Below are 21861 nucleotides of genomic sequence, written 5' to 3'. Positions count from 1 at the left end.
GTATAAAATGGCGGAGATGACCTATCGCTGCTCTCTGTGATGTGGCCCCTGCTCCTGTGTGTGTGTGACGGGGATGACCCATCGCTGCTCTCTGTGATGTGGCCCCTGTGTGTGTGTGTGTGTGACAGGGATAACCTATCGCTGCTCTCTGTGATGTGGCCCCTGCTCCTGTGTGTGTGTGACAGGGATGACCCATCGCTGCTCTCTGTGATGTGGCCCCTGTGTGTGTGTGTGATAGGGATAATCTATCGCTGCTCTCTGTGATGTGGCCCCTGCTTCTCTGTGTGTGTGACGGGGATGACCTATCGCTGCTCTCTGTGATGTGGCCCCTGCTCCTGTGTGTGTGTGTGTGTGTGTGTGACAGGGATGACCCATCGCTGCTCTCTGTGATGTGGCCCCTGTGTGTGTGTGTGTGATAGGGATAATCTATTGCTGCTCTCTGTGATGTGGCCCCTGCTCCTGTGTGTGTGTGTGACAGGGATAATCTATCGCTGCTCTCTGTGATGTGGCCCCTGCTCCTCTGTGTGTGTGATGGGGATAATCTATCACTGCTCTCTGTGATGTGTGTGTGTGTGTGATAATCTATCACTGCTCTCTGTGATGTGTGTGTGTGTGTGTATGATAATCTATCACTGCTCTGTGTGTGAGTGTGTGTGTGATAATCTATCGCTGCTCACTGTGGTGTGTGAGTGTGTGTGTGATAATCTATCGCTGCTCACTGTGGTGTGTGTGTGTGGGTGTGTGTGTGTGATAATCTATCACTGCTCTCTGTGATGTGTATGTGTGTGTGTGTATGATAATCTATCACTGCTCTCTGTGATGTGTGTGTGATAATCTATCACTGCTCTCTGTGATGTGTGTGTGTGTGTGTGTGTGTATGATAATCTATCACTGCTCTCTGTGATGTGTGTGTGTGTGTGTGTGTGTGTGTGTGATAATAATCTATCACTGCTCTCTGTGATGTGTGTGTGTGTGATAATAATCTATCACTGCTCTCTGTGATGTGTGTGTGTGTGTGTGTGATAATAATCTATCACTGCTCTCTGTGATGTGTGTGTGTGTGTGTGTGTGTGTATGATCTATCGTTGCTCTCTGTGATGTGTATGTGTGTGTGTATGATAATCTATCAATGCTCTCTGTGATGTGTGTGTGTGTGTGTGTGTGATAATCTATCACTGCTCTCTGTGATGTGTGTGTGTGTGATCTATCACTGCTCTCTGTGATGTGTGTGTGTGTGTGTGTGTGATAATAATCTATCACTGCTCTCTGTGATGTGTGTGTGTGTGTGTGTGTGTGTGATAATCTATCACTGCTCTCTGTGATGTGTGTGTGTGTGTGTGTGTGTGTGTGTGATCTATCGTTGCTCTCTGTGATGTGTGTGTGTATAATAATCTATCACTGCTCTCTGTGATGTGTGTGTGTGTGTATAATAATCTGTCGCTGCTCTCTGTGATGTGTGTGTGTGTGTATAATAATCTGTCGCTGCTCTCTGTGATGTGTGTGTGTGTCACTGCTCTCTGATGTGTGTGTGTGTGTGTGTGTGTGTGTGTGTGTGTGATCTATCGTTGCTCTCTGTGATGTGTGTGTGTATAATAATCTATCACTGCTCTCTGTGATGTGTGTGTGTGTGTATAATAATCTGTCGCTGCTCTCTGTGATGTGTGATGTGTGTGCGTGTGCGTGTGATGTGTGTGTGTGTGATGTGTGTGCGTGTGCGTATATATATGATAATCTATCGTTGCTCTCTGTTAGTTTAACTTTTTGTTTTTATCGAGGTTAAAAATTTGCTCATAGATCACTTGTATAACGTTTGTCTGTACAGAATGTTCCTGTGAGAAGATCCTAAAACCGGAGTGTGATCTGGTAAGTACCCCAAATTTCTCTAGTAAACTCCTCCCACATGAGCTGATGCTCCGCCCAGCCCTATCTGTGCTCCCCTCTTACCCAGGAGGGAACGGCTTTCTGCTACTCTGCGTTATCATTGTAACGTGTATAGTTTGTGCACCTAGCACTCCCGTCTCCTGCTCCCCCAAAGGTTCCATGGGCCTGATTCAGACTGATCACTGGACTGCAAATCTTCGCAGCCAGTGATCAGGTAAACGGCGCCCCACATATGCTAATTCAGCCCCATGCACAGCTGCGGATTCATAGTGCCTGTTACTGTCACACCACGCGCGTCAGTCATCCGCATAGTGCCGGTTACTGTCACACCCAGCACCCGTCAGTCATCCGCATAGTGCCGGTTACTGTCACACCCAGCACCCATCCGTCATCCGCATAATGCCGGTTACTGTCACACCCAGCACCCATCAGTCATCCGCATAGTGCCGGTTACTGTCACACCCACCGCGCGTCGGTCATCCGCATATTGCCGGTTGCTGTCACACCCAGCGCGCGTCAGTCATCCACATAGTGCCGGATACTGTCACAGCCAGCGCGCGTCAGTCATCCGCATAGTGCCGGTTACTGTCACACCCAGCGCGCGTCAGTCATCCGCATAGTGCCGGTTACTGTCACACCCAGAGCGCGTCAGTCATCCGCATAGTGCCGGTTACTGTCACACCCAGCACCCGTCAGTCATCCGCATAGTGCCGGTTACTGTCACACCCAGCGCGCGTCAGTCATCCGCATAGTGCCGGTTACTGTCACACCCAGCGTGCGTCAGTCATCCGCATAGTGCCGGTTACTGTCACACCCAGCGCGCGTCAGTCATCTGCATAGTGCCGGTTACTGTCACACCCAGAGCACGTCAGTCATCCGCATAGTGCCGGTTACTGTCACACCCAGCACCCGTCAGTCATCCGCATAGTGCCGGTTACTGTCACACCCAGCACCCGTCAGTCATCCGCATAGTGCCGGTTACTGTCACACCCAGCGCGCGTCAGTCATCCGCATAGTGCCGGTTACTGTCACACCCAGAGCACGTCAGTCATCCGCATAATGCCGGTTACTGTCACACCCAGCACCCGTCAGTCATCCGCATAGTGCCGGTTACTGTCACACCCAGCGCGCGTCAGTCATCCGCATAGTGCCGGTTACTGTCACACCCAGCACCCGTCAGTCATCCACATAGTGCCGGATACTGTCACACCCAGCACCCGTCAGTCATCCGCATATTGCCGGTTACTGTCACACCCACCGCGCGTCGGTCATCCGCATATTGCCGGTTGCTGTCACACCCAGCGCGCGTCAGTCATCCACATAGTGCCGGATACTGTCACAGCCAGCGCGCGTCAGTCATCCGCATAGTGCCGGTTACTGTCACACCCAGCGCGCGTCAGTCATCCGCATAGTGCCGGTTACTGTCACACCCAGAGCGCGTCAGTCATCCGCATAGTGCCGGTTACTGTCACACCCAGCACCCGTCAGTCATCCGCATAGTGCCGGTTACTGTCACACCCAGCGCGCGTCAGTCATCCGCATATTGCCGGTTACTGTCACACCCACCGCGCGTCGGTCATCCGCATATTGCCGGTTGCTGTCACACCCAGCGCGCGTCAGTCATCCACATAGTGCCGGATACTGTCACAGCCAGCGCGCGTCAGTCATCCGCATAGTGCCGGTTACTGTCACACCCAGCGCGCGTCAGTCATCCGCATAGTGCCGGTTACTGTCACACCCAGAGCGCGTCAGTCATCCGCATAGTGCCGGTTACTGTCACACCCAGCACCCGTCAGTCATCCGCATAGTGCCGGTTACTGTCACACCCAGCGCGCGTCAGTCATCCGCATAGTGCCGGTTACTGTCACACCCAGCGTGCGTCAGTCATCCGCATAGTGCCGGTTACTGTCACACCCAGCGCGCGTCAGTCATCTGCATAGTGCCGGTTACTGTCACACCCAGAGCACGTCAGTCATCCGCATAGTGCCGGTTACTGTCACACCCAGCACCCGTCAGTCATCCGCATAGTGCCGGTTACTGTCACACCCAGCACCCGTCAGTCATCCGCATAGTGCCGGTTACTGTCACACCCAGCGCGCGTCAGTCATCCGCATAGTGCCGGTTACTGTCACACCCAGAGCACGTCAGTCATCCGCATAATGCCGGTTACTGTCACACCCAGCACCCGTCAGTCATCCGCATAGTGCCGGTTACTGTCACACCCAGCGCGCGTCAGTCATCCGCATAGTGCCGGTTACTGTCACACCCAGCACCCGTCAGTCATCCACATAGTGCCGGATACTGTCACACCCAGCACCCGTCAGTCATCCGCATAGTGCCGGTTACTGTCACACCCAGCACCCGTCAGTCATCCGCATAATGCCGGTTACTGTCACACCCAGCGCTCGTCAGTCATCCGCATAGTGCCGGTTACTGTCACACCCAGCGCGCGTCAGTCATCCGCATAGTGCCGGTTACTGTCACACCCAGCACCCGTCAGTCATCCGCATAGTGCCGGTTACTGTCACACCCAGCGCGCGTCAGTCATCCGCATAGTGCCGGTTACTGTCACACCCAGCGCGCGTCAGTCATCCGCATAGTGCCGGTTACTGTCACACCCAGCACCCGTCAGTCATCCGCATAGTGCCGGTTACTGTCACACCCAGCACACGTCAGTCATCCGCATAGTGCCGGTTACTGTCACACCCAGCGCGCGTCAGTCATCCGCATAGTGCCGGTTACTGTCACACCCAGCGCTCGTCAGTCATCCGCATAGTGCCGGTTACTGTCACACCCAGCACCCGTCAGTCATCCGCATAATGCCGGTTACTGTCACACCCAGCGCTCGTCAGTCATCCGCATAGTGCCGGTTACTGTCACACCCAGCACCTGTCAGTCATCCGCATAATGCCGGTTACTGTCACACCCAGCACCCATCCGTCATCCGCATAATGCCGGTTACTGTCACACCCAGCACCCATCAGTCATCCGCATAGTGCCGGTTACTGTCACACCCACCGCGCGTCGGTCATCCGCATATTGCCGGTTGCTGTCACACCCAGCGCGCGTCAGTCATCCACATAGTGGCGGATACTGTCACAGCCAGCGCGCGTCAGTCATCCGCATAGTGCCGGTTACTGTCACACCCAGCGCGCGTCAGTCATCCGCATAGTGCCGGTTACTGTCACACCCAGAGCGCGTTAGTCATCCGCATAGTGCCGGTTACTGTCACACCCAGCACCCGTCAGTCATCCGCATAGTGCCGGTTACTGTCACACCCAGCGCGCGTCAGTCATCCGCATAGTGCCGGTTACTGTCACACCCAGCGTGCGTCAGTCATCCGCATAGTGCCGGTTACTGTCACACCCAGCGCGCGTCAGTCATCTGCATAGTGCCGGTTACTGTCACACCCAGAGCACGTCAGTCATCCGCATAGTGCCGGTTACTGTCACACCCAGCACCCGTCAGTCATCCGCATAGTGCCGGTTACTGTCACACCCAGCACCCGTCAGTCATCCGCATAGTGCCGGTTACTGTCACACCCAGCGCGCGTCAGTCATCCGCATAGTGCCGGTTACTGTCACACCCAGAGCACGTCAGTCATCCGCATAGTGCCGGTTACTGTCACACCCAGCACCCGTCAGTCATCCGCATAGTGCCGGTTACTGTCACACCCAGCGCGCGTCAGTCATCCGCATAGTGCCGGTTACTGTTACACCCAGAGCACGTCAGTCATCCGCATAGTGCCGGTTACTGTCACACCCAGCGCGCGTCAGTCATCTGCATAGTGCCGGTTACTGTCACACCCAGAGCACGTCAGTCATCCGCATAGTGCCGGTTACTGTCACACCCAGCGCGCGTCAGTCATCCGCATAATGCCGGTTACTGTCACACCCAGCGCTCGTCAGTCATCCGCATAGTGCCGGTTACTGTCACACCCAGCGCGCGTCAGTCATCCGCATAGTGCCGGTTACTGTCACACCCAGCACCCGTCAGTCATCCACATAGTGCCGGATACTGTCACACCCAGCACCCGTCAGTCATCCGCATAGTGCCGGTTACTGTCACACCCAGCACCCGTCAGTCATCCGCATAATGCCGGTTACTGTCACACCCAGCGCTCGTCAGTCATCCGCATAGTGCCGGTTACTGTCACACCCAGCGCGCGTCAGTCATCCGCATAGTGCCGGTTACTGTCACACCCAGCACCCGTCAGTCATCCGCATAGTGCCGGTTACTGTCACACCCAGCGCGCGTCAGTCATCCGCATAGTGCCGGTTACTGTCACACCCAGCGCGCGTCAGTCATCCGCATAGTGCCGGTTACTGTCACACCCAGCACCCGTCAGTCATCCGCATAGTGCCGGTTACTGTCACACCCAGCACACGTCAGTCATCCGCATAGTGCCGGTTACTGTCACACCCAGCGCGCGTCAGTCATCCGCATAGTGCCGGTTACTGTCACACCCAGCGCTCGTCAGTCATCCGCATAGTGCCGGTTACTGTCACACCCAGCACCCGTCAGTCATCCGCATAATGCCGGTTACTGTCACACCCAGCGCTCGTCAGTCATCCGCATAGTGCCGGTTACTGTCACACCCAGCACCTGTCAGTCATCCGCATAATGCCGGTTACTGTCACACCCAGCACCCATCAGTCATCCGCATAGTGCCGGTTACTGTCACACCCAGCGCGCGTCAGTCATCCGCATAGTGCCGGTTACTGTCACACCCAGAGTGCGTCAGTCATCCGCATAGTGCCGGTTACTGTCACACCCAGCGCGCGTCAGTCATCCGCATAGTGCCGGTTACTGTCACACCCAGCGCGCGTCAGTCATCCACATAGTGCCGGATACTGTCACACCCAGCGCGCGTCAGTCATCCGCATAGTGCCGGTTACTGTCACACCCGGCGCGCGTCAGTCATCCGCATAGTGCCGGTTACTGTCACACCCAGCGCTCGTCAGTCATCCGCATAGTGCCGGTTACTGTCACACCCAGCGCGCGTCAGTCATCCGCATAGTGCCGGTTACTGTCACACCCAGCGCGCGTCAGTCATCCGCATAGTGCCGGTTACTGTCACACCCAGCGCGCGTCAGTCATCCGCATAGTGCCGGTTACTGTCACACCCAGAGTGCGTCAGTCATCCGCATAGTGCCGGTTACTGTCACACCCAGCGCGCGTCAGTCATCCGCATAGTGCCGGTTACTGTCACACCCAGCGCGCGTCAGTCATCCACATAGTGCCGGATACTGTCACACCCAGCGCTCGTCAGTCATCCGCATAGTGCCGGATACTGTCACACCCAGCACCCGTCAGTCATCCGCATAGTGCCGGTTACTGTCACACCCAGCGCGCGTCAGTCATCCGCATAGTGCCGTTTACTGTCACACCCAGCACCCGTCAGTCATCCGCATAGTGCCGGTTACTGTCACACCCAGCGCGCGTCAGTCATCCGCATAGTGCCGGTTACTGTCACACCCAGCGCGCGTCAGTCATCCGCATAGTGCCGGTTACTGTCACACCCAGCACCCGTCAGTCATCCGCATAGTGCCGGTTACTGTCACACCCAGCACACGTCAGTCATCCGCATAGTGCCGGTTACTGTCACACCCAGCGCGCGTCAGTCATCCGCATAGTGCCGGTTACTGTCACACCCAGCGCTCGTCAGTCATCTGCATAGTGCCGGTTACTGTCACACCCAGCACCCGTCAGTCATCCGCATAATGCCGGTTACTGTCACACCCAGCGCTCGTCAGTCATCCGCATAGTGCCGGTTACTGTCACACCCAGCACCTGTCAGTCATCCGCATAATGCCGGTTACTGTCACACCCAGCACCCATCAGTCATCCGCATAGTGCCGGTTACTGTCACACCCAGCGCGCGTCAGTCATCCGCATAGTGCCGGTTACTGTCACACCCAGAGTGCGTCAGTCATCCGCATAGTGCCGGTTACTGTCACACCCAGCGCGCGTCAGTCATCCGCATAGTGCCGGTTACTGTCACACCCAGCGCGCGTCAGTCATCCACATAGTGCCGGATACTGTCACACCCAGCGCGCGTCAGTCATCCGCATAGTGCCGGTTACTGTCACACCCGGCGCGCGTCAGTCATCCGCATAGTGCCGGTTACTGTCACACCCAGCGCTCGTCAGTCATCCGCATAGTGCCGGTTACTGTCACACCCAGCGCGCGACAGTCATCCGCATAGTGCCGGTTACTGTCACACCCAGCGCGCGTCAGTCATCCGCATAGTGCCGGTTACTGTCACACCCAGCGCGCGTCAGTCATCCGCATAGTGCCGGTTACTGTCACACCCAGAGTGCGTCAGTCATCCGCATAGTGCCGGTTACTGTCACACCCAGCGCGCGTCAGTCATCCGCATAGTGCCGGTTACTGTCACACCCAGCGCGCGTCAGTCATCCACATAGTGCCGGATACTGTCACACCCAGCGCTCGTCAGTCATCCGCATAGTGCCGGATACTGTCACACCCAGCACCCGTCAGTCATCCGCATAGTGCCGGTTACTGTCACACCCAGCGCGCGTCAGTCATCCGCAGTGCCGGATACTGTCACACCCAGCGCGCGTCAGTCATCCGCATAGTGCCGGATACTGTCACACCCAGCACCCGTCAGTCATCCGCATAGTGCCGGTTACTGTCAGACCCAGCACGCGTCAGTCATCCGCATAGTGCCGGTTACTGTCACACCCAGCGCGCGTCAGTCATCCACATAGTGCCGGATACTGTCACACCCAGCACCCGTCAGTCATCCGCATAGTGCCGGTTACTGTCACACCCAGCACCCGTCAGTCATCCGCATAGCGCCGGTTACTGTCACACCCAGCACCCGTCAGTCATCCGCATAGTGCCGGTTACTGTCACACCCAGCGCGCGTCAGTCATCCGCATAGTGCCGGTTACTGTCACACCCAGCGCGCGTCAGTCATCCGCATAGTGATGGTTACTGTCACACCCAGCGCGCGTCAGTCATCCGCATAGTGCCGGTTACTGTCACACCCAGCGCGCGTCAGTCATCCGCATAGTGACGGTTACTGTCACACCCAGCGCGCCTCAGTCATCTGCATAGTACCGGTTACTGTCACACCCAGTGTTAGTCTCATGTACATAGCACCGGATACATCCCACTTGTGACTGCAGCAGTACATACATACATACTACATACATCCCACGTGTGACTGCAGCAGTACATACATACATACTACATACATACCAATTGTCATTGTGGGATTATAGTGGGCTTAGTATTACATTTAGCAATAGATACTTTGAGACATAATAATAGATGAGGTAAAACCAATGGGGTTGTTGAAATGACTGCAGAATAATGGGGCAGATGTATTAACCATATAAAAAGTGGAAGGTGAAAACGCAGCAGCCAATCAGCGGTGTTTGATAACTGACAGTTAGCAGTTGATTGGTTGGTGCCTTATCACCTTCCACCCTATACTGGGTAATACATCTACGTGACTGTGTGATAATGTGATAGACGTGGGATTACGCGCTCACTCCTGTCTCCTGTCTGATTTATGTCAGGGAGAGAAACTACAGATTGATGAGGAATTCCTGCACTCAGCAGCCAATCCCTGTAACTGCACCATATACACATGCGGTAAGTCCTCAGCAGCGTTATATAGTAGCCCATCCCTAGAAGGATAATGTGAAAACAAACCTGGGTACTTGTGTACTTTCACGGCTCCCACGATGTGCACCGCACAGGGAAAAATCGCATCGCATCGCATGCGATCTGATGCGATGTCATTTTTCACTGAAATTATGGACATGAGTTGACATCATGTAAAATGCACCCCAAATGTCATTTTTCACGCTGTACCACCCCCACTATAAACGCCAACCCGAAGCGTGGCGAGCGTAGCGGTACGCGTCCTACGACCTTTTCATACCCCCACTATCCACGTCGGCGTGGAGTTGAGAATAGAAAGTGTGTGGAGCGCAGCGAGCCACCGAGCCCGAAGCGTGGCGAGGGGACGCGGATACCTGTGAAGCCCGCGAGGGGACACGGATACCTGTGAAGGTATCCGCGTCCGCTCGCCACGCTTCGGGCTCGCTGCGCTCGCCACACTTTCCATTCTCGACTCCACGCCGACGTGGATAGTGGGGGTATGAAAAGGTCGTAGGACACGTACGGCTGCGCTCGCCACGCTTCGGGTTGGCGTTGATAGTGGGGGTGGTACAGTGTGAAAAATGACAGTTGGGGTGCGTCTTACATGATGTCAACTCATGTCCATAATTTCTGTGAAAAATGACATCACATCGCATCAGATCGCATGCGATTTTATGAAAAATGCACAAAAACACGGGAAAATCGCATCGCATGCCACTACATATGGCATGCGATGGGAGCCGTGAAAGTACACAAGTACCCAAACCTGCCTCAGAGTACAATTGCCCCTTTGTTATAATTGCGCCAGTATAATAGAGACCCCCCACCCGTCAGTTGTTGCTTCTCTGTCACATCAGGGTCCTGGCACTGTTATGACTTCCATGTTTTCTCTCTCAGTGAAGGACACCGTGTGTCTGAGTAAGGAGCGCGGCATCCTCAGACCAGGACAGACCATCGTGGAGCACACACCCCAGGGCGTCTGTCACTCATCGCACTGTACGTCTGTGATAGATCCGGTCACCAGGTATCACCAGATCAACGTCACATCTCTAAACTGTGCCGCCAGGTGCCAGCCGGTAAGAGTTGTCATAGGCGCCAATGTAATTACATTCATCACGTTACCGTGTATATACAATGTTATACACCACATTCCATACACACCGCTACATCACAAGATGCCAGGAAAACTGTCACCCGCTTTGGTCACGTGTGGACCTGCATGATGCAGCGGTGGTGTACAGTGCTCAGGTATAGTTCCCCAGAGAGGAGCAGGGCATTTCCAGACTAGAGAACCTGCCTTCTACAGCTGGATCCAACCTAGCCACAAGGTGGGAGGTGGTGGTTATGGATACAGGGCGTATGAGGGGGTCAGGAGGAGGTGGTGTCTTAGGTGTCAGTATCTGGTGTGTTGTGAAACTACAAGTCCCAGCATGTCTTGCCAAACTTTTGCTATTAGGGAGTGCTAAACTGTGGCAAGGCATGCTGGGAATTCACAACAGCCTGGCTTGGGGTATTGCTGGAAATAACCATCTTTTGTTTTCTAATGACCGGTCAAACTGTCCTGTATCCAGATCCTGGGATTTAGGGGAACTTCTCACACTCCTGACTCCCAGGATAACATTACTAATTATTATTCTGCTTTTCAGAACCAGATGTATGAACCACCGCGCGAGGTGAGCAGGTGCTGCGGGAACTGCCGCAACGTGTCGTGCATCCAGAACCTGCTGAATGGTACTGTCCTCACCCACAGGGTAGGTTCCATTGTTACACCAGTGATCTGATTGTTCCATTGTCCTTCTCTAACTCACAATGTATGTTACATTGTTACCATGTAACCACGCAACAACTTACCAATGGTCTGTAATGGAATGTTATGTCCTTCCCTGAGTCACTTACATGATGTGATCCAGTGATCTGTAATAGAGTGCACTAATAATGGGGTTACACCGGTGATCTGTAATAGAGTGCACTAATAATGGGGTTACACCAGTGATCTGTAATAGAGTGCACTAATAATGGGGTCACTCACAGGACACGTTACACCAGAGATCTGTAATAGAGTGCACTAATAATGGGGTTACACCGGTGATCTGTAATAGAGTGCACTAATAATGGGGTTACACCGGTGATCTGTAATAGAGTGCACTAATAATGGGGTTACACCGGTGATCTGTAATAGAGTGCACTAATAATGGGGTTACACCAGTGATCTGTAATAGAGTGCACTAATAATGGGGTCACTCACGGGACACGTTACACCAGTGATCTGTAATAGAGTGCACTATTAATGGGGTTACACCGGTGATCTGTAATAGAGTGCACTAATAATGGGGTTACACCAGTGATCTGTAATAGAGTGCACTAATAATGGGGTTACACCGGTGATCTGTAATAGAGTGCACTAATAATGGGGTTACACCGGTGATCTGTAATAGAGTGCACTAATAATGGGGTCACTCACAGAATACGTTACACCAGTGATCTGTAATAGAGTGCACTAATAATGGGGTTACCCCAGTGATCTGTAATAGAGAGCACTAATAATGGGGTTACACCGGTGATCTGTAATAGAGTGCACTAATAATGGGGTTACACCGGTGATCTGTAATAGAGTGCACTAATAATGGGGTTACACCGGTGATCTGTAATAGAGCGCACTAATAATGGGGTTACACCGGTGATCTGTAATAGAGTGCACTAATAATGGGGTTACACCGGTGATCTGTAATAGAGTGCACTAATAATGGGGTTACACCAGTGATCTGTAATAGAGTGCACTAATAATGGGGTTACACCGGTGATCTGTAATAGAGTGCACTAATAATGGGGTTACACCGGTGATCTGTAATAGAGTGCACTAATAATGGGGTTACACCGGTGATCTGTAATAGAGTGCACTAATAATGGGGTCACTCACAGGATACGTTACACCAGTGATCTGTAATAGAGTGCACTAATAATGGGGTCACTCACGGGACACGTTACACCAGTGATCTGTAATAGAGTGCACTAATAATGGGGTTACACCAGTGATCTGTAACAGAGTGCACTAATAATGGGGTCACTCACAGGATATGTTACACCAGTGATCTGTAATAGAGTGCACTAATAATGGGGTCACTCACGGGACACGTTACACCAGTGATCTGTAATAGAGTGCACTGTGAGTAATAGAGTGCACTAATAATGGGTTCACTCACAGGATACGTTACACCAGTGATCTGTAATAGAGTGCACTAATAATGGGTTCACTCACAGGATACGTTACACCAGTGATCTGTAATAGAGTGCACTAATAATGGGGTCACTCACGGGATATGTTACACCAGTGATCTGTAATAGAGTGCACTAATAATGGGGTCACTCACGGGACACGTTACACCAGTGATCTGTAACAGAGTGCACTGTGAGTAATAGAGTGCACTAATAATGGGTTCACTCACAGGATACGTTACACCAGTGATCTGTAATAGAGTGCACTAATAATGGGGTTACACCAGTGATCTGTAACAGAGTGCACTAATAATGGGGTCACTCACAGGATATGTTACACCAGTGATCTGTAATAGAGTGCACTAATAATGGGGTCACTCACGGGACACGTTACACCAGTGATCTGTAATAGAGTGCACTGTGAGTAATAGAGTGCACTAATAATGGGTTCACTCACAGGATACGTTACACCAGTGATCTGTAATAGAGTGCACTAATAATGGGGTCACTCACAGGATATGTTACACCAGTGATCTGTAATAGAGTGCACTAATAATGGGGTCACTCACGGGACACGTTACACCAGTGATCTGTAACAGAGTGCACTGTGAGTAATAGAGTGCACTAATAATGGGGTCACTCACAGGATATGTTGCCCTCTGCCTGATCCTTACCTCTGGAACCTTATACTTTGTATATTGCTAGTACTGTGAACTACACACACACACACACACACACACACACACACACACACACACACCTCTACTCAGCGCACATTTAGACTTCTAGACAATCCGGACGGGGCCTGTTACCATCTTTGCAGTGAAGTGGCTGATATAAGAGATTGCTGTGCTACTGGTCTATATTTCCATTACATGGACCGCTGAGGGATACGAGTCTGCAGACACAACGCTTCCTGTTCACATTGTGTATTCTATGTTCTCTCTCACCTTTTATGTAGCCCGGTACGTCCTGGATCTCTAAGTGTGTCAGATATGACTGCACAAACACAGCAGTAGGACCAGTGTTGGTCACATCAGCCATCAACTGCCCCCCATTTAATGAGACAGAGTGTGTTAAGGTCAGTGTTCGTGCCTAACATAGTATAGCGCTCATGTACTAACACACTCACGCTTAGCCAGGCTGGGAGAGGCTGCAATCTGCGGCAAGCTCGGGGAAGCCGCCATCTTTCATGTTCCATTGATTCGCTCCAGTTAATGTTGCTGAAGTACAATACAGAGAAGGGCTGGAACCATTGGCCGGTGGTGGTGCGGAGGGGGGGATTCAAATGAGCACGTGGACCCCCACTTTTCAAGTGTCGATCATTTCCAGGTCGATGACCCTTTGTCAATATTGACTGTGTGCGTCGACAACCTAGACATTCCGGCCCAGACCAGGAGGCTGTGTATAACCTGTGTCATGGCTGTACGTGGCTGGTTGCGAGCGACACGTGGGTATCCCAGCCCTTCTCTGTGCAGTAATATAGCTATGATGTGATGTTATGGTCCCCTCACCTGTATATTCTGTATGTGAGCTATGAATCTGCAGACCTAGTCGGTCATTAAAGGGAAACTATCGTTCTAGGCCAGAGCAGTTACATTATGCAGGGTACATGTGGTACAAGTGATGTTTCTGCTGCCTGAGGCGTCTATATGGCATCTGTTATACTAGTGGCTGTTCCATGTGATTGCTCTGAAGATCTATAACCCCTTTGTGCCCACTGTACCCGGCTTATATACACCTCTAGATTACAGGTTCTCAAAGTCGGTCCTCAGTACCCCGCACAGTGTATGTTTTACTGGCCTCCTCACAGAGGGGTAGACGTATGATGCAGTGATGAGGGAGGAGAAGTGATAAAGTGCCTGGTACTGTATCACCGGCCAACCAGCTCCTGACTGTTAAGTTACAGGCTGGGTTTAAAAAGAGACAGTTAGGAGCTGATTGGCCGGTGATAAAGTACCAGGCACTTTATCACTTCTCCCTCATCACTGCACCATACATCTACCCCAGAATCACAAGTGAAATAATCAGCTCCACCTGTGGATATTTTAAAATGTGTCAATGAGTAATGAGTGCACCTGTGCATCTGCCGGGTGACCTGGAAAACGTGAACTGTGTGATCCTGAGAGCCGAGTTTGAGAACCACTGCTCTAGATGATAGTTTCCTTTTAACAATAATGAGCTGTTAAATATGTAAATTATGCTTTATTATTAGTATTAAATGCTATATTGCCTCTGTGCTTCGCTAGTATTGCTGGTGTGTTGTCGCTGCATGGGGCAGTTGTGTATTCTTATCTCGCTGTGCACCGGGCTCGCTGTAACATAACCACTTTATATAATGATTAATGATCAGATCCACAGGTGAATTATATCACAGACGTCTCCCGGAGGAGACGGTAACGGATGTGCGCTGGAATATAGCATTAGAACTGCTTATGTCCTGGGGTCAGGAGATAGGGTCTAGGGTCTAATTCAGGTTGGTTTGCAAAAGCAAACTCCTTCTTTACTGGACACAACCATGATGCAATGCAGGTGGGGCAGATGTAACAGGTGCAGAGAGAGTTAGATTTGGGTGGGGTGTGTTCAAACTGAAATCTAAATTGCAGTGTAAGAATAAAGCAGCCAGTATTTACCCTGCACAAAAACAATATAACTTCCCCAAATCTAACTCTCTCTGCACATGTTACATCTGCCCCCCTGCAGTGCAGCATGGTTTTGTACCGTAAAGAAGGAGTTTGATTTTGCATACAAACCTGAAATCACCCCCATAATCCGGGCAGCACACAGATAGATCAGTCCACAGCAATATATCCTGACAGTTCTCCATCTCTATGTTACGTTGAGCGCATCCATGGAGATTACAATCCGGAGTAAAACTGAGCAGACACTAAAACATACATAGTCCAGAAGCGGATCGGGATGATATATAGCGCATAGCAGTTATTCATCACTTTCCTGTTTATGTGTTAGATGGGACAGGCTAGAACGATGCATCGCGCCACTGTGCACCGGGCCACGCAGTGTGTACAGCGCATGTGATGCATCATTAGATGGTGTCACACTGGGGCCCATTCAGAACAGCTCCTTCAGGTCCAAATCCGGCCCCATCTCCGATGTTGGGGGGGTCTGCTAATGTGCAAACACCCGTTAGGGCGTTCGCGCGCTGATTATCGTCCAGCGGGTGTGCCGGGGTGGATACCCAGCGTTTCAGGGGTGTGCCCACAAAATCGGTGGGTGCAACCCATAGAAACATCGTGACCGGTGACCCACATACACTATGTTTATGCAAAACATCCATTCGCCAAGCCGCGGGGATGTGCGGACCGTGGCGGGTGCACGCCCGACGGGCGACGTTAGAAGTCTCGCTAAGCAGCGAACCAACCAGAATCACCCCCAGTATGTACAAAGCATAAGGCAGTCTGCAGAGCAATGAGACATTCTGAGGACGCCGCACTGTTCGGGGGAGAAAAAGAAAACCGGCGACTTATTGACGTCTATTCCTGGAAAGCAGAAACTGTATTTCTATGTATTACTTATTACACTGGGGCCGATTCAGGGCCACGGAGATCCGTGCTTTACAATGTCTTTCTTCCTTCTAGATGGGAGGATATGTGGTGTCGTTCTTAGAGGGATGCTGTAAAACCTGTAAGTAAATAATGTTCTACATCAGCACTTAAACCGCACGTACACATAGCGAGCCCGGAACTGTGGGGCCCCCACACCATGGGCTCAGACCTGACCGAATGCCCCCAGACTTACAGATGCGCCTTATGTATAGACGCTGCTGCGCTACACTCCCATAATGCACCTGACCTGCAGCTGCGCTGTTCCATCATCCTCTAGAACAGGGATGAGGAACCTTTGGCCCTCAAACTGTTGGTGAACTACACATCCCATACTGCCCTGCTACAGTTTTGCTATTTGGCCATATCTGGGATGCAGAGTTCAAAAACAGCTGAAGGGGGCGAAGGTTCCCCATCCCTGCTCTAGAACATATGACTTGTGCACTTTCCTAATTGAAAACTGATTTCATATTCCAGGAGTAGAAAGTTTTAGTTTAGGAAGCAATTTCAGTGGTAATGTTTTCGTAGTAGTGTCGGTGCAGTGTGATGTCAGCAGTGTAGTTTAGGGTACAGGCGCTGGCAGTAGTAGAATGGATTTGGGGGGGTACAGGCGCTGGCAGTAGTAAAATGGATTTGGGGGGGTACAGGCGCTGGAAGTAGTAGAATGGATTTGGGGGGGTACAGGCGCTGGCAGTAGTAGAATGGATTTGGGGGGGTACAGGCGCTGGCAGTAGTAGAATGGATTTGGGGGCGTCGGGGGGGTACAGGCGCTGGCAGTAGTAGAATGGATTTGGGGGCGTCGGGGGGGGTACAGGCGCTGGCAGTAGTAGAATGGATTTGGGGGCGTCGGGGGGGGGTACAGGCGCTAGCAGTAGTAGAATGGATTTGTGGGCGTCGGGGGGGGGGTACAGGCGCTGGCAATAGTAGAATGGATTTGGGGGCGTCGGGGGGTACAGGCGCTGGCAGTAGTAGAATGGATTTGGGGGCGTCGGGGGGTACAGGCGCTGGCAGTAGTAGAATGGATTTGGGGGCGTCGGGGGGTACAGGCGCTGGCAGTAGTAGAATGGATTTGGGGGCGTCGGGGGGTACAGGCGCTGGCAGTAGTAGAATGGATTTGGGAGCGTCGGGGGGTACAGGCGCTGGCAGTAGTAGAATGGATTTGGGGGCGTCGGGGGGTACAGGCGCTGGCAGTAGTGGAATGGATTTGGGGGCGTCGGGAGGGGGTACAGGCGCTGGCAGTAGTAGAATGGATTTGGGGGCGTCAGGGGTTACAGGCGCTGGCAGTAGTAGAATGGATTTGGGGGCGTCGGGGGGGGTACAGGCGCTGGCAGTAGTAGAATGGATTTGGGGGCGTCGGGGGGGTACAGGCGCTGGCAGTAGTAGAATGGATTTGGGGGCGTCGGGGGGGGGTACAGGCGCTGGCAGTAGTAGAATGGATTTGGGGGCGTCGGGGGGGGGGGGTTTACAGGCGCTGGCAGTAGTAGAATGGATTTGGGGGCGTCGGGGGGGGGGGGTACAGGCGCTGGCAGTAGTAGAATGGATTTGGGGGCGTCGGGGGGGGTACAGGCGCTGGCAGTAGTAGAATGGATTTGGGGGCATCGGGGGGGAGTACAGGCGCTGGCAGTAGTAGAATGGATTTGGGGGCGTCGGGGGTACAGGCGCTGGCAGTAGTAGAATGGATTTGGGGGCATCGGGGGGTACAGGCGCTGGCAGTAGTAGAATGGATTTGGGGGTTGTAGCATTGGGTGAGTTGATCCTGGTTAAGATATTGCACTTAATCTGACCAATGGGTCATCCTAGGCCATCACCGATTATCTTCAGAGGATCCTCCATGTACAGGTGCTGAGTGGGCATTTAAAACCTTGGGGCAGATGCAGATTCGGCAGTTACAATGGGCACACGTTATACAGAGCTGTACACATCCACTGCATGGGCATCGCACAGTTTCCTGTGGCACCAATAGATAGGGTTCTACTAAAACACTTGCGGCTTCTGTGTAATAGCCGGTGACTTGCACCATCAACTACAGCAATGCAGCCAATGGGTTTAGAGTGGCAATATTTTATAATGCAAAGCAAACCTGCTGTGGTAATAGAAGTGATTGTCTCTAAACCTACGGGATAAACCACCGTCATTGCAGGGGTGCCTGCAACTAACACGCTATTACATATGGGCCTCCGTGTTTTAGTACTATCCTGTCCATTGTATCCCCAAACAAATGTGTGTAACACTGGCCATGGGTATTTGATGAGGTTATTCTAAACGTTGACTATAGAGAAGAACGTCTGCGTACACTAACCAGGCACTACCTTATTTTCAGGTAAGGAAGATGGAAAGTTCTGTAAGAGGGTAACGGTTCGTATGACGATCAGGAAGAACGACTGCCGGAGCAACACTCCAGTAAGTGGTTCCTACCCTGTGACATTCCTGCTGCCTCCGATATGGTCACACATGATTCAGCATTGGTGCTTATACAGTACAAGGGTGTAAACCGCAGCTAATTTGTGCTATCTGCAGGATAAGATCTAGTTTATATATTGTACAATGTGCACATTAGTAGAGTGTCTGCTTATTACCATGTATCATGGCGGTTATTCTGGTTGATTCTCAAGGCTGCAAATTCTCAACCTTGCGAGTCCACCAAACTCTGCCTTGCGAATGGTGGCCCGGCCGACACTCATTCGCAAAGGTGCGATGGATACACCGTAACATCCATTCGCAGCCTTGGGGATTCTCAACAAAGGCGCACATATATAAAAGTGACTAAAGTGTGCGCGCGCATCTGCTGAACACACTGTTCGCCGTGGACGCTAACACCCTGCGCATGCGCAACCATTGATGCCCTCGCGAAGATTCTGTTCCGTGCGAACAGACCAGAATAAGGGCCTATATGTATTATGCATAGGGGCTATACTGACAGCCAGGAAGGTTGCAGAAGTCTATAGCGTTCCGTGAAATGACGCTGTAAAACCTGATAGTCACTGACCGTGGTGGCCTGGAGGCTGCGTGTGATTGATACCTGCAAGTGTTCGGAGCCCTCTCTGTTTTACTAGCGGTTCGTGCGTTAAACTCTGGTGTGGACACACATGGTGGGAGTGCAGTTTAATGATGCCCCCTTCAGAGGCTTGTAAAGAATTTCTGCACTTTTATAAGACGCAGCATGTAATTGGCCCCTGACACACTGATCAGGGCTGTCAGTCAGGTGTAGAGGACAATATAAACTCCCCTAGATGCAATGGCTGCAGCACCTAGTACCGGCCTGTTATTATACTGTGTATATATATATATATATATTTCATAGAACAGCGCCCGCGTCCGTTAATATTGTGACGGAATATAGTCACTTGCAATTACTGAATAAACTCTTCCTTTGCCCCAGGTGAACATTGTGTCGTGTGACGGAAAGTGCCCGTCTGCCAGCATCTATAACTACAACATCAATACGTACGCCCGGTTCTGCAAGTGCTGCCGGGAGCTGGGCCTGCAAAGACGGGTCGTGCAGTTATATTGCAGCGGAAACTCAACGTGGGTCAATTACTCCATCCAGGAACCCACAGACTGTTCCTGCCAGTGGTCATGAATCCGGCATCTCGGAGTACAACACCCGCCACACGAACTCTACGCTGTTTGTGATAACTGCCCTCTGATCTCAAACTAACAGACTTCTGTGCTCCTCTGCCTGCTCCAGACCCATTTCCTGAGCCCGATTCCTGAAGACAAGTGCCAATGCCTGCAAAGGACAGTTTTATCAACCGCAATTAGAGCAAGCAGGAGCCCCGTGGAGACTGTTTTCGCTTCCGTCTTGTTAGTGTGTTAGGAGAACCTCAACTTTTTGTATAAAAAAACTCTTTAAGCCAAATTTGTGATGAAAACTTTGTTACCCCTCTTGCGCCCTGTTATATCCTGAACAGTCGTCTACACTTGGCTCAAGACAGAACTGCTGTTTTCTACTACATTACACATCGGCCAAAACCGCAGCAAATGTGTCCGTGGCCTTAGGGCCAAGCTCTGACGATTTGGGAAGCCTGAAAACGGAGATACGGTAGCAGTGAGAACAGCACCCGATTCCACTGGTTATTACCATACTGTAGCCCCATTAGCGAGGCGATGGGTGAACAACGGTAATCCTGCCGGCATGAACCCATTTACTGCGTCTGGGTGTCCGGGACTGAATCGTGGATCAAGAGGTTACACTCTGCAGATTGGCCAAGCAGCTCTAGAAGACCGGGCAAAGGACAATGCTTAAATTGGTCTCCACTTTACTGTCACCCATCCCTTATGATACACTATGTCCATGATATAGCGGATCAGAGCCGGGCCCTGCAGTGTTAGCATCCAGGACTTTCCAATTTAGTCAGGGCTCCCTAAAGGGCAAACAAAGCCGTCTTCCAACGTCTCGTAAGGGTTTCTGGCCAGTGAACCTGTATTTATAATAATAACAATGGACCAGACTGGATCATAAATGGGAATCACGGTACATATATTGCTTAAGGCACAGAACCTAAACTCTGAAATTAGAGTCCAGGTTTTATGGTTATCTATAAGTCCAGATGATTAAAGCAAATTGAATGCAGTAGTAATTAAGTAATCTGTGCTCAAGCATGGATATCCTTAAAACCTGGACAGTAATTGTGTAGTCTGTGAAACGCTGATTTAAGGAACCAATCAGCCTCAAATATTGTATCTGGAAAGATTTATACTTTGGTGCAGTACAGTGTTGGATACTGCGGGAGGCGCTCTACAAAGAGCTGTCAGATGGTCAGACCTTCTAGCCTACAATCTCTTTGGTTCCCTAAATATCCGCAGGAAAACGGCAGAACTGGAACATAACAGAACCAAGCTCCAGCTCTCATTTCTGCCACATACAGTATAACTTATTCAGTACGGTATAATTTGGGAGATTCCATTACAATGGGCTGTGTGTATAAGATTCTATTCTAATGAAGAGAAAACAGTTCAGGGTCCACTGCCCTGCAGAGCTAACAATCGCTGTTATGTGTCTGGCACAGAGAGAGAGACACTAGGTTTTGCTCTATAATGACGAAAATCTCCTTTAAGACCGGAAGTTGTAAACATGTGAAAACTGTTGTACTAAGCTTGACTGTTGTTAAGTTATTTTGTGTAGTCAGAGAGTCTGAGATCACAATGCACATTTTGTTGGAAATAAAAACAATGATGTACAATGAGACTTGGTGTTATCTTTCCATACTGACTAAAGCAGGGTACGCTGTACACAAAATCTTTTTGACTGCCGACCTTAGATACAGTATGTCGACCCAATCATCCCAGTCTTTTTGGAGTGGGCACAAAAGGCGTCTGCCTGGGCACACAGACACTTGGGGGGAGTATGTCCCGTACGAACACACTGATATTATTTCAGGTCACATAACCATTCCGATTTTGTGTTGTTGCTACAAAATGGCAGCCCTGAATATACCGTATATACTCGAGTATAAGTCGACCCAAATATAAGCCGAGGCACCTAATTTGACAACAAAAAAACTGGGAAAACTTATTGACTCAAGTGGGACCCTCACTCGAGTATAAGCCGAGGGGGCTTCAT

At 51.3% G+C, this 21861-nt stretch overlaps 2 protein-coding genes across 5 annotated transcripts in view; one reads left to right on the top strand and one right to left on the bottom strand.

The window, feature by feature from the left end:
* Positions 1–21463, top strand: part of OTOG (otogelin) — a 175693-nt gene extending 154230 nt beyond the window's left edge. For 2 of the 3 annotated variants that reach the window (XM_083164585.1, XM_083164587.1), the window contains 8 exons: positions 1823–1863; positions 9435–9510; positions 10420–10598; positions 11169–11273; positions 13697–13816; positions 16335–16380; positions 18619–18698; positions 19678–21463. In XM_083164585.1, coding sequence (XP_083020711.1) covers positions 1823–1863; positions 9435–9510; positions 10420–10598; positions 11169–11273; positions 13697–13816; positions 16335–16380; positions 18619–18698; positions 19678–19878 — 848 coding nt within the window. In that variant the 3' untranslated portion in view covers positions 19879–21463. The remainder of the gene's footprint in view (positions 1–1822; positions 1864–9434; positions 9511–10419; positions 10599–11168; positions 11274–13696; positions 13817–16334; positions 16381–18618; positions 18699–19677) is intronic. The other variant, XM_083164586.1, reaches the window with a different exon arrangement.
* The window catches only part of SERGEF (secretion regulating guanine nucleotide exchange factor), a 461739-nt gene that overhangs the window by 2702 nt on the left and 437176 nt on the right, over positions 1–21861 (bottom strand). The gene's annotated exons all lie outside the window — the stretch shown is intronic.

The sequence above is a fragment of the Crinia signifera genome, chromosome 11 (assembly GCF_055691185.1).
Source record: "Crinia signifera chromosome 11, ASM5569118v1, whole genome shotgun sequence".
In the NCBI taxonomy this organism is placed as follows: Eukaryota; Metazoa; Chordata; class Amphibia; order Anura; family Myobatrachidae; genus Crinia; species Crinia signifera.
Note: the sequence above shows the minus strand (reverse complement) of the source record. Positions and strands in the feature narration are given on the sequence as shown.